Source organism: Dryobates pubescens, chromosome 13 (assembly GCF_014839835.1).
Source record: "Dryobates pubescens isolate bDryPub1 chromosome 13, bDryPub1.pri, whole genome shotgun sequence".
Taxonomy (NCBI): domain Eukaryota; kingdom Metazoa; phylum Chordata; class Aves; order Piciformes; family Picidae; genus Dryobates; species Dryobates pubescens.
The window spans coordinates 3,216,511-3,230,076 of NC_071624.1; the positions used below are offsets into that span (position 1 = coordinate 3,216,511).

The following is a 13,566-nucleotide window of genomic DNA, read 5'->3' on the forward strand; positions in this document are numbered from 1 at the left end:
CTTTCTTCATGCTGTTTGATCTAGAGGCAGTGTGCATACTGCTTTACAGAGGTATTGCTAAGGTTTAGAATAGAATAGAATAGAATAGAATTAACCAGGTTGGAAGAGACCTTCGAGATCATCGTGTCCAACCTATCATCTGACACCACCCAATCAACTAAACCATGCAACCAAGCATCCTGTCAAGCCTCGCCCTGAACACCCCCAGCGTCGGCGACCCCACCACCTCCTCAGGCAGCCCATTCCAATGGGCAATCACTCTCTCTGTGTAAAACTTCCTCCTAACCTCCAGCCTAAACCCTCCCTGACGCAGCCTGAGACTGTGTCCTCTTGTTCTGGTACTGGGTTTGACTCAGTATAGGGAGATCTCGGCTCTTTTCTTTGGGACAGAGAACCCCAGTTTTCTTTGGGTGACACTCCAGTGTTTGGGAATGTAGGAGGTATAGGTAGTTTATGCAGGACATGCAGTGCTTTGTAGTAAAAGCCCTGTGCAGTAAAACATGCTTCTGTCCATAAGCAGTTCTTTGTTGTGTCTTTGCCTTTCAGATTTGTTACTTTTAATACATGCTTAGGCTGTGATATTAATTTTTCTGTCCAATTTTTCAGATGAACTTGAAGAAATGTTGAATCCAATGGGAACTGTCCAGACTAACCCTTACACTGAAAATGCAACAGCTTTGCACATTAGATTTCAAGAATATTCCAAACAGCCTATCCATTACCCTCCCTTTGATAAGGTAAGGTGCAACAGAAAGAGCACTCTCAAATCCTTATGTGTAAATAGCTATTTCTTCCTTCCTTTCAGCACTGCTTTTTCACTGAATTCCTCACTCCCTGCCTTGTAGTTAACTTTCTACAGTCATTTAAACTTGCACTGCCTGACAGTGCCAGTGCTCTGACTTCAGGGTCTTGAGAGTCTCTTGAGGGTTAGAAGCACAATCATTTTCCCATATCAATGATCTTACAAAAAGCTAAATTTATCTGCCATTCTGGAAACCTTCAAACTGTGCTTGCCTGTCATCTGTAAAGATCTGTTATTTCTTGGTACAAATGTACATTACCCACTCTCTGGAACACTTGGTTGTGAGCTGAAAATCTTTCTAAGGATAAACAGACTTTCAATACCATATGAAAAAAAATCTCAGGGTCTGCTCTTGGATTAAATCCACTTACGTTGCCCTGCAGTTTTCTACACATCTGGATAAGAATGTCTGTCTAGAAAGCCAATGGAATATGTGGGATACACATAGTAATGTCTGTGGTATGAATGCTAGGTAGCAAGTTGTTCACATTCCAGCAAATCAAGCTAAGACCAGACAGGTAGAAAAATAAGTGTTAAAGCAGACAGCTAATGGTGCATTGAAAACACAAAGCTTAACTCATACATACATGAGTCTGAATTTTGGTTTGGGGAAAGTTAATAAAACCACCAAGCTTTGTCAGCTTGATGAAAGAAGAAGAATTTGGGGTTTGAAGTTCATCAGAATTAAATCAAATAACATGGTAAGGGGGTTTTGTTTTGATTTGGGGTTAGTTTGGTATTTTATTTCCTTCTTGTTGGAAAGTGCTTGTTTTCATATTCAAACAGCATTGGAAATGCCTTAAATGCTAGAAGAGAACCAAATAATTGCCTTTTAAATATAGCTGGACAGTTTACTCATACTGGACATACTTTAGCCAGGTTTGTTATTGGTTTATTTGTAATGCTCTCGAGTTTTTTGCTCATTACACTCCAATTTCTAAAGAAGAAAAGGGAAAGCTGCTTCTCTGTGGGTATTACAGATATGTAAAAGTATGTTTCTTTCGCAATTGCATCTTGTTCTAGCAGTGTTGTTCCTTCATTTGTACTCTTGATGCCAAGTTTTCAGTATGTTTTAATGCTGGGGGAATACAGACAAGAGGTTTCTTGGAATGAGTTACCTGATGTGTTTACATCGGGATAGTGTCTGATGGTCTTCACCATCCCCTCTAACTTCCATTTGGCTGCTAGCTTTTTGTATTTTGTGGCTTTGGCTCCCTTCTTGAGCTGTACCTGCGAAATCCTGAGTATCAGACAGAGGAAAATCCCAGGGCATCTTTATGAAGTGATTTGCAGAGCTGGTAATCAAACATTCATTGAAAGCATTTAACTTTGAGGAAATACTACAAGATGTACTTTTTTTCCCAGTAACTTTTGCTACTTGCAATTCCCTAGAGGTAAGAAACTCTTTTGCAACATCACTGGGAAAATCAGTGCTATAGACTCTGATAATTCATTCAGTTTCTGTGGATATACTGAAATTTCTCCCTCAGAAAAAAAAAAAAGGGTGAGATACCCGTCTCTGACAGATCCTCTCCCTGAAGATCCTGGTGAATCAGGAGTAACATTTTGGCTGCTTGAATTATAGCAGCTGAGAATCTGTTTTTCAATAGTGTCTGGATGAGACTTGCTTGGTGCATGTCTGCATCTAATTTTCCCACTGTTGTTGCTTCTTTCTGCCAAGGAAACAAAGAATCAGGTGCCAACTCTTTATTTACAGAAGTTCAATGTACAAAAATAGATAAATCTTTTGTATCATAGCATCAATCCACTGCAGTGAATGCTTGTTTGAGTCAAAGTGAGCAGAAGTGCCTTGACAATTGATAAGTAAACTGTTGTCCAACGCAGGAGCTGTATACTGGGCTGGCATTGCTGATTAAGAGGGCCTTGTAGTTCAGCTGAGCAAAGCTGGACTTGCACAAACCTTCAAAGTGTGTTTGCAAATAGAGTAACTCTACGAAGCAGGAGGAGGCAAACATCAAACAGAGAATCAGGACACTGTGGCTTTGTTTATGCGTGTTTTCACACAGTGTGTGTAAACAACCTTTGTAGCCAAGCAGCAGATATCATACATCATGTTAATAAGTGTTTCACACAGAGAAAGAAATAGAACCAAACCAAAACAAAAACACCCCACCCCCCAAACAAACACACAAAAAACCCACCCAAAACCCCAAGAACAATAGTAACTGAAGCTGACCTTCTGGGTCAATGGTACTTTGCTCTTAACAAAAGTAGCAGTCCTTGTTGCTGAGGGTTGCTGTGTATTGACTTTTGCTGAGAGCTTGGTGGAATATTCACTTTATCCTTAAGGGAGTTCTTGCTTTAAGCTGGTTGTTCGTGATGGTACACAAGGGAAGATCCTAGATTTAGAGAAGTACCTGGAAACACTAATTGAGGTCGTATGGGTGATCTGAGACGATGGTGAAAGTACTAAGTTTGTAGACTCATACTTAAAATAGAGGGCTCTAAGCATGGCTCTAGATATCAATCATGACTTGTGGAAGCAGTGCCTTCAAAAAGAGCTAAAGTAGTGATGAGAAAGCAAAGGATGGTTTAAGAGTTGAGGAATTGGTTTGCTGTACTGAAAAATAAGGAGGAAACACAATGAGAAATAGAAGACAAAACTCTATAGGGAGCACCATTTATCCCAGGAGTGAAGAAGCAACAAACAGATGTCATCATGAGTGTTCAAATTCCTGACCCTTCATAGTAGTGCAGATTAGAAAAGGAGCACAGCACAGAAGTCTGTGTTAAACCTCTTTATATAAAAAAATAGTAGTGTTGCAATTATGTAACAGATAGCAAATATTCCTTATCGTCTTCATTTCTATAATATTTACTCTTTGATTGCACTCAGACTTATATTTGATGTGTTAAAAAACATCTTTTGGCAGATACTTGAAAAGGCAGCTGAGATTGCAAGAAGCAGTGACAATGCTGCAATGGCGGTAAGCATCTGCTAGACAAGTCTGTGTAAAGGACAATTCTCTATTTTGCGGGGGTTTGTTTGGTTTGGTTTTATTATATACATCAGTCTAGAAATAAGTAAGTTAACTGCTCAAATAATGACAGTTCTATTCACTTTGAACTGCCTTAATATTCAGTTTTATCTCCACTGTTCAAGATATTTTGGACTTCTTATATTTATTTTTTTTTCTTCCTTTTTTTCTTTTCCAACAAGCACAATTGCTTTACATGGTTGTGTTCCAAATCCATAGAGTAAGGTTTACATTAGATCTGGAAAACATTCCTAGGCTCAATAAAATATTGCCAGAAAATGTCTCTGTTTTATTAAAAATGATATTTGCCTGATTGTCAGATGTTTCCCAGTAAGCTCTTTCAAAAATGGTCATTGATCTGTAAGCTGTTGTTTCTTAAATATGATTATGTTTTCTTCTTGAGGAGCTGTATAGTTCTAACTTGAGGACAAATTTGGAAAGAGCACCAAAATATGAAGGCATTTTCTTTGAATTATCTTCAGAAATACAGAAGATAGCAATTTAGAATGTGAAAGCACAGTTGGATCAACAGTAATAATAACTGCACTGTAAACAAGAATGAACCAGTTACTGGAAAAATGTATCAGTTACAATACCAAGGGCCTGGACTGCACAGGAAGAATGAAAATTCAATGCTACTTTGTGTGCAAACAACTTAGTGTACAAATAATGGGAAATTTTAAATAGCAGAATGCCAACTTGATAGCATGGTGACTTTTAATTTGAAAGACAAACGTTTTCAAATGCAAGAGTCACCTTATTGCCAAGACTGTTCTCCTACTTTGGTACCAAAATGTACTATGTACTTAAATTCAGCTTGCCTTTTACATCTATTTATTCCTAAAGAATTTAAATGTGTGCTATTTTTCCATAAAACCCTTTTAGCACAATACTATTTCTAGAAGGATCCAAACTTAGGTTCTGTGTGCCACAGATGGACATTTTTTGTCAGCTGGGCAACCTGTGCAGAATGTCATTTGATGAGAGCAATTTGTTTCTGCTACAAATCCAAACTGATTTTGTCTACCATTACTTCTAAATGGCCTTTGGGATGTTTGTAATTTTTCCATTGACGTAAAGATCTTTGGCCTACATCTTAAAATTGTGTAGAAACTTCTTCAGCATTGTGAAGATAAAGCTGGCTTTGATATTTAAACTTTCCTTAAATTAGTTTCAATACCTATTTTGAAAAAAAATATCATCTTCAACTACTGCTTCCTTGCCCAAAAGCAGCAGTTTCTTTTGTCTCCCATTACTATGAAATGCTGCTGTTGCTGATACTGTTGCTGATATCACTGCTTTAATTTCTGCTCTTGCAGTTTGCATAAGAGCACGACTAGGGAGAGAAAATATTAACTGAGGCATTGTGAAGACTCTTTCATATAAACTCATTTACAGAATCGGTACTGATACTAATGTTTCAAGGAAGTAAAATGGAGCCAGGTGTCTGGAAAAGACAAATTTGGATTAGAAAACAAACAAAGAAAATGTTTGTTATACTTAGCAAGTGTAATTCCTTCTGGTTATTGTTGGCAAAGTGGGGTTTGGCTTTAAATTTCAACCCCCAAATATTTATTCATATATCTATTATATTTTACTGAATTAAAAAAGAGAACGTATGTGTGTCCTAAAGAGAAGGGCTTCATGTTAGAGTTGTAAAATAGAAATATTGCCATCTAGTGTCTTAACTCTAAAGTCTAGTTACTTTTTCAGAAACTTGTGTACACTGAATTGTGAATCTACTTGTTACAGTTCTCATAGCTTAAGAAATCTGAAAGGAAGGCAAATTAAGCCATGCCCTGTGTTTCAGGAGTTTTATCTGATGTTCTTGGTTTAGGGTTTCTAGTACTTGAACTAAAATAAAAGAATCTTACTGAATCTATCAAAACATTGCACATTTCTCATTTTCTAGGGTCGAGGTGGTAAGAAGTTTTATGTTGTGTTAAAAGAAATAATGGAAAGAGATCCTTTATCTCAGCTCTGTGAAAATGAAATGGATCTTATTTGGACTTTGCGATATGACTGTCGTGAAAATTTTCCACAATCATTGCCAAAACTGCTGCTCTCTTTAAAATGGAACAAACTTGAAGATGTTGCTCAGGTAAGGGAAAAGACAGTGATGGTGGGGAAAAATGTTGGTCAGTTAGAGGGTAGAAAGGCTCTGCAGAGGGACCTCGACCGACTGGACAGATGGACAGAGTCTAATGGGATGGCATTTAACAAGTCCAAGTGCCGGGTGCTGCACTTTGGCCACGGCAACCCCATGCAGAGCTACAGGCTGGGGTCAGAGTGGCTGGAGAGCTGCCAAACAGAGAGGGACCTGGGGGTGCTGATTGACACCCGCCTAAACATGAGCCAGCAGTGTGCCCAGGTGGCCAAGAGGGCCAATGGCATCCTGACCTGTATTAGGAATAGTGTGGCCAGCAGGAGCAGGGAAGTCATTGTGCCCCTGTACTCTGCATTGGTTAGGCCACACCTTGAGTACTGTGTCCAGTTCTGGGCCCCTCAGTTTAAGAAGGACATCGAGATACTTGAACATGTCCAGAGAAGGGCAACAAAGCTGGGGAGAGGCCTTGAGCACAGCCCTGTGAGGAGAGGCTGAGGGAGCTGGGATTGTTTAGCCTGGAGAAGAGAAGGATCAGGGGTGACCTCATTGCCCTCTACAACTACCTGAAAGGTGGTTGTAGACAGGAAGGGGTTGGTCTCTTCTCCCAGGCAACAAGCACCAGAACAAGGGGACACAGTCTCAGGCTGTGCCAGGGGAGGTTTAGACTCGAGATGAGGAGAAAGTTCTTCACTGAGCGAGTCGTTCGTCATTGGGATGTGCTGCCCAGGGAGGTGGTGGAGTCACCGTCCCTGGAGGTGTTCAAGGGGAGATTGGACCTGGCACTTGGTGCCATGGTCTAGTCGTGAGGTCTATCAAGACAGGTTGGACTTGATGATCCTTGGGGTCTCTTCCAACCTTAGTTATACTGTGATACTGTGATACTGGAGTCAAATCATGAGTAAATAGAGTCTTTTTCCCAAGTATAGGCAGTTTGAAGTAGTGCTATTTTGTAAACCAAAGTTTGTTGTATGCATTCTGTGGCCTGGACATGTAAGCTAGAACTTACTATTTTAAGAAACCAAAACAAAAACCACAACCAAACCAAACCACAAAAAATCCCTAAACAAACAAACAAACAATATCCAACAACAAAACCCCACCAACCACAACCCAAAATGCATTTCAGAGATCTTCTGAATGATGAGAAGAAGCACAGCAGTTATTGATACAGGCTGATTTTTAAATCCTGTGCTCAACTTTGATCTTAAATGCAAGGAATTTCACAGAATCAGTTAGGTTTGGAGGCACCTTCTGAGATCATCTAGTCCAACCCCTGTGCTCCAGCATAGTCACCTACAGCAGGACTTGCCCAGCTATTTGGTTTTTTTCCTGCATCAATGGAGACTTCACAGACCTTCTGGGCAGTGTTCCAATGTTTTGCCAGCCTCACAGTATGAACTTAGTTTATACAATTATTTTAAATAAAGAAGTTTTAAGTTTGTAAGTCAAGATCTGAAATAAAGCTTCTTATAAAAAAAAAAGGTTGAACTGCTGGAAGACTGGAAAAAAACCACCCACATCTCAGACAGGGGAACTAAACTTCACTGAGGCCAACAGATGATTTTTCAAAGAGGTGTGATACCCCTGATTGGTACAAAAATACTTCACCTCTGGGGTTGTGGTGGGGGCCACTGGTTTTGCATTGTGATTGATCAGTGCCCGTTTCTTGCCTCCTGAATTTCACAAAACCACACAGATGATCCAGTTCAGAATCTTTTCCCCTTAGTGTTTAACTAGTGGTATCACAGTATCACTAAGGTTGGAAGAGACCTCAAAGATTGAGTCCAACCTGTCACCACAGACCTCATGACTAGACCATGGCACCAAGTGCCACGTCCAATCCCCTCTTGAACATCTCCAGGGATGGTGACTCCACCACCTCCCTGGGCAGCACATCCCAATGACGAATGGCTCTCTCGGTGAAGAACTTTTTCCTCACCTTGAGCCTAAACTTCCCCTGGCACAGCTTGAGACTGTGTCCCCTTGTTCTGGTGCTGGTTGCCTGGGAGAAGAGACCAACCCCTTCCTGGCTACAAGCACCTTTCAGGTAGCTGTAGAGAGCAATGAGGTCCCCCCTGAGCCTCCTCTTCTCCAGGCTAAACAATCCCAGCTCCCTCAGCCTCTCCTCATAGGGCTTGCGCTCAAGGCCTCTCCCCAGCCTTGTTGCCCTTCTCTGGGCACATGCAAGTGTCTCGATGTCCTTCCTAAACTGAGGGGCCCAGAACTGGACACCATATCAACATGCCTGTTAAATGCAGGCTGAGACTATGAACTTATGCACATTTGTCACACTCGAATTGGAAGCATTGTTTGAACTATGGCATATAACAGAAAATTTTCAGTATTGCTGTAAAAGGATTACTAAATCAGGAGGAAAATAAGATGTTCCTAATCATTCAGATTTTATAAGGTGCTGTTCAAATATTAAATGCTTGTATTATATAATTTGTATAAAGGGGCTTTTTGTCATGACTTAACACTCATTCCTACAGAGAGGAAAAATCTTGTGCTGCTCATGTGTTCGAGCTTGATTAGCCTGATCAATAGAACACCGTTTGTCATATAACCATGTGTATATATAGAATTAAAAGTGCACTCACAGTAGCCCAAAATAATGCAGTGCATTTGGATTGTAAGAAAATAAATATCTAGCCTGAATCATCATTTTTGTGATTTAATCTCATTACTACTTAGGATGTGTATATATAGGATTAAAAGTACACCCACAGTAGCCCAGTAGCATTGTATTTGGATTGTAAAAAAATAAATATCTACCCTGAATCATCATTTTTGTGTTTCAATCTCATTACTACTTAGGATGCTTGTGAGAAAAGGCTCCATCAGCTGAGGAGGATAAATATTTTTGATAAAGATCTTTCTCAGCAAAAACCTTTATTTTTGTTTTGTTGGTTGGTTTGGGTGTTTTTTCCTGTTGTGTTTGTTTTATTAATGGAAAATTTTGGCCATTACCAAATTTATTACATATTTACCAGAACATTTACAAAGCATTATCTACATTGTTTTAGAAACAGAGTTTTAATAAATACTTATTGGTGGTTACCTAAGTTTTGTTTACTGTGTCTGTGTGAAGAAACCCATTTTGTTTTAGACCAAGTGTAAATGAGACCTGTTGCCAAAAAAAAACAATAATCATGAGGATTTTTAAATGGTAAGAAATATAATCAGAAGTGGGCCCATTTTCCTAGAATTTCCCACCTCCAGCTTGAGCCCAGTCTTGTAACCTCATTCTGGTAGTATGAATGCTTTTATGAGCAGTTACACTCATCTGTCTTCTCAAATAGTTACTTCACCTCTAACCTAACGATCTTTTTAATACAGCTTCAGGCTCTCCTTCAGATATGGCCCAAGCTGCTGCCTCGAGAAGCATTGGAGTTGTTGGATTTCAATTACCCAGACCAATATGTCAGAGAATATGCAGTGGGTTGTTTAAAGCAAATGAGGTGAGTATATTCCATGCTTCAGCAGGCAAGGATTTCTGGGCTGAAAAACTGCACTTGATTCATTTATAGGAGGAAAAAAGATTTATGCATGCTGCCTGCCATACGTAAATGTAGTAAAGCAACCTGATCTCTGGATAAGCACATTGTCAGCCAAATAAAACCTTCTTATTCTGACATTTTGTATTCAACAATGATTGTTTTCCATGTTGCTAACTGACCACAACAGTGCGCCTCTGTCCCAGAGAGGGTTTTGTGGACATTTCTTTCTTGGATGGGAGAGCAAGAGAATGTAAGAACTTTTTAATAACAAAGGAGGAACATTATTAGAGTGGCTGAATACTGTAAAAAGTGCCACCCAGCCACCTCACACTGCCAGGTGTTTGCTGTATCATTGAAGAGGAATGTAAGCTGTAGCATATAATAAGAACTCAAGGAATTGCCGATTTGCTCTTCACAGCCGCCTTCATTATCATACTTTATTACATAAAGTTTTGCTCTTTGCTGTCACCTAGGGCAAGATTTGTATGACATTATCATTTGCAGCATTAGTGCATGTTTCCTGTCCTTGAATTCTACATTCTCTGTGGTGAATAGTTTAGTGATTAATTTTTTAAATGGTTAAGACTAAACTTTTGGGTTAAAAAAGAATAAAAAAGTATGTTGATTTCTTTCAAATGCAAGCAAACAGTGTAGCTTCTGGGCTGCCCTAATAATGCTGAATTATTACACCTGGAATTCTTTCTGGAATTCTTAGTTCTGTCACTGGAGCAAAATTCTATTCTGTTGCGTGTCAGAAATCAATTTTCTACTTCCTTAAAAAATCTGATGAAACTGTACCCTATTAGCTGAAATAAAAACAGTAGGGAAAAAGAAGTACAACACTGTAAATCAAAGGTTTTACCAAGTTACTGAAGTTTTTTTCAGAGTGAGAGAGAATAAAAGAAATGGGTATTCGCATCTCTGAAACCTTCAGGCAGTAGACAGAGGCACTTCTGCTCGTTTCCTTCCATCTTAGGCAGAGGTTTTCAATTCTGCTGAGTTTATATAAGAGAAAAGATTTTCAAACATAACAAGTCAATAAACATTCACATTTATTGTAGAGTAACATAACTATAAAGTGTGAGAGGGTTTTTTTTGAGAGGAATATAGACTTTTCTAGAAAATCACTAGAATGATTGTTGTTGTCAGAATATTACTTGAAGTAGATAATTAGTATAGAGGCTTTTCAAACGTGTAATTATGAACTGTGGCTAGATACTGTAATTTGCACTTCTGAAGTGGAGTAATTTGGACACTGGTTTCTGAAAGATGATGAATTTTCCTTATCTCCTGAAAACCTTCATGGTGTTGGTATGATTTAAAGAAATAAACAAAACCCCAAATAAAATTTTGGCGAAGCAGATCACTTTGTAGATGCCTTAATGAATTAATACTTATTAACTATCAGGTAATAGGCCTTTAATGGCCCATTAATTGAATTGCTTTCAGTAGAATGAATCCTATTCTCTTGTTTTGTAAGGTGAATGACTTTGTTTGGTATCTGCACTTATTTTCAGTCCTTTAGTGTCCACTGTTCATGAAATTCCAAAGGTCCTGCTCCTCAGTCAGGTCAAGTGGTCTAAGGCAGACACTGTGTAGTCTGAAGTAATTTGGCATAATTCATTTCCCTGATACTTAACCAAGTACTTAGGCTGACATCTTGATCTTCTAAAAGCCTGTGACAGAACACCAGATTTTAACTTCCAAGTTTGAGGGCCTTAATGTTGTGTTAAGTGATTAATTTACTGATGAATTGGTCAGGCTGGCAAGTGCACTAAGCTGCCTCTTAAATATCCATATGACTGAAAAATTGGGAGGACGCTCTTGCTATTGAAACAAATCTGTCATGGCTGGGTTTGTCATAGTCATCTGAGTATCTGAAGTATCATTAATTTGGTTATGCTGTTACTAACTGGTTTATGTACCTGATTCTAGTGATGAAGAGCTCTCTCAGTATCTTCTTCAGCTTGTGCAAGTCCTGAAGTATGAACCTTTTCTGGATTGTGCGCTCTCCAGATTTCTGTTAGAGAGAGCACTCGCTAACAGGAGAATAGGACAGATGCTGTTTTGGCATCTAAGGTAGGAGGGGGTTTTCCCTTGTGTCTTTCTGAAACTATTGATCTTGATTAGGACTTCAGAAATTATATATGAAATTTGATTTCTTCAGGATTTTTCTAGATGAGCCATTATCAGAGTCCCCTACAAGTCCTCCTTATGTTTCTTTATCTTCAACACTCATAGATCAGAGCAAGCCTATAATTAAAAGTGTGATACAGTGGTTTGTCACCTGCTCTTTAACAGAAGTATTCCAAACTGCATTTAGCACTATCTGATAAGTTTGGTTTGTTTTGTCTGCTCATGCTGTGAAAGTACAACATTTATACCTCTCACAATTTAGATTAATTGTTGAGGGTCTAACATAAAATACAAGCAGTTCTGTGTGACATTGCTACTTCTGTTGACCAATTCCCTGAATGCCAGAAATCTTGCAGGATGGACTACAGGTTGATTCTGTCCTCAAAGTATGATTTATTTAACTATTTCTAAATAAAAAGAGCAAGCACTGCATGAAAATGTTTTGGAGGATGATTTGCTGTGTGGTGAGGTTCAGTGGTCTGTTTAAAAGTGTTCTCCAACAGGCAAACTTTGGCTTTTCTCTTACAAAGATTTGAGAACACATTGTTTTGCATCAGCTCTGATGGTGTGATCGTTTGAGGCTGTGCCTTTAAGAACAAACACTGCTGGAACACACTGGCTAATGTTTTTGGTACTAGAACCAAAACATTCTGATATTCTAAACGAATTTCATTGGTTGATAAACAAAAATTCAGCTTTAGATTGTGAAGCGGTTGGAAAATTTTTTCCTCAGTTCAGTTCGGTTTGGGAGTTGGGGGAGTTTGGTGTTTCAGCCTGTTCTCCCTGCCTGCTTCTTCTGCGAACTGCTGGACTTGGCCTTCAGATAAGCAAACACTAATCCTGCATGGGCTTTTGAAGCTTGCTAACAACTCTTTTCCTTAGTAACTTGCCTTTCTCTCTCTCTAACCCCTTTTTGGGGAAAAAGGGAGGTAAGGGGGGGAGAGAGGGGGTTCCAAAGAGGGGATCCCTCCCTGAGGGAGGGATTTTTGTTGTGTTATTTGTCTTTGCTGTGTATTTCTGTGTATATATTGTAAATACCTGTATATATTGTGTCATATATAACCTGCTTTCCATATATGCTTGTAAATATATAGCTTTTGCTCTTCGACTGAGTTAGCTGTGGTTTCTTACTCTGTGGAGGAGGGAGAGCTAAGCCTTCTCTCAATCTACCACATTTATTGGCTGCCCAACTCGGGGTTTGCTGACAAATTAGTTTGATTTATTGCTTGCTTAAGTCGAACGAGCAAACATGAAGGTGTTTTGGCTTTTTGAGCGTCTGTTCTTCTCGGTCTTTGGTGTATTGATCTACAAGTATTGCCTGGGTATGATTATCGATAAGATAGGTAAATATATAATGCAAAAATTATATTTGTGGTTTAAGTACAAGATTCGGCTTCTGTATGATCAGTGCCTGGAATTCTTTTATGTTAAAAAGTGCAGGAATGTTACATCTAGCACACTCCCTATTGAGATAAAAGAGTTTAAGATTCCGCTCGGTGAAAGGGTAATTTTAAGTGATGGCTGGGATCCAAAGCTGATTTTCTTGATGTGTGTAGTCCTGCTGCTGGTGATAAGTAATGTGTATTTGCTAGTGACACTGTACCGGGAGAGAAAAGTTTATAAGGCATGTTTTGTTATTAGACGGAGGACAAAGAGACGAAAACGCCACCCTAGCTCTGTTTCAGGAACATCCAGTGAGGATGATAATGGAGAATCTGTGTCAGTTAAAGATAAAGCTAAAAAGTCAATCGGCAAGGCAGCTCTGAATAGCAATGGTGATGATTCTGGCAAGCAGCCAGGGGCTACAGTAGCCCCAAACATGGCGGCTCCCGTGTCCCCAGCAGCCACCATTAACGAGGCAAAGTCATTTCCTCCTTCTTCCATGGCAGGAGCGGAAGCGTCCTCCAAAGCAGCTAATCTGTCTCAAAGCTTATCAGCTTCTGATAATAAGGCAGCTGGAAACCCAAACACAGCTCCAGTAAAGCAAGTAGCAGTTTTAACAACAAGGAAGGGTAAGACTAA

General features: G+C 39.3%; 1 protein-coding gene across 1 annotated transcript in view; it reads left to right on the forward strand.

Annotated features, from left to right (window-relative positions):
• PIK3CB (phosphatidylinositol-4,5-bisphosphate 3-kinase catalytic subunit beta) overlaps positions 1 to 13,566 on the forward strand; it is a 49,342-nt gene that overhangs the window by 17,126 nt on the left and 18,650 nt on the right. The window contains exons 10-14 of the mRNA XM_009904795.2: positions 607 to 737; positions 3,697 to 3,750; positions 5,714 to 5,902; positions 9,248 to 9,369; positions 11,344 to 11,487. Coding sequence (XP_009903097.2) covers positions 607 to 737; positions 3,697 to 3,750; positions 5,714 to 5,902; positions 9,248 to 9,369; positions 11,344 to 11,487 — 640 coding nt within the window. The remainder of the gene's footprint in view (positions 1 to 606; positions 738 to 3,696; positions 3,751 to 5,713; positions 5,903 to 9,247; positions 9,370 to 11,343; positions 11,488 to 13,566) is intronic.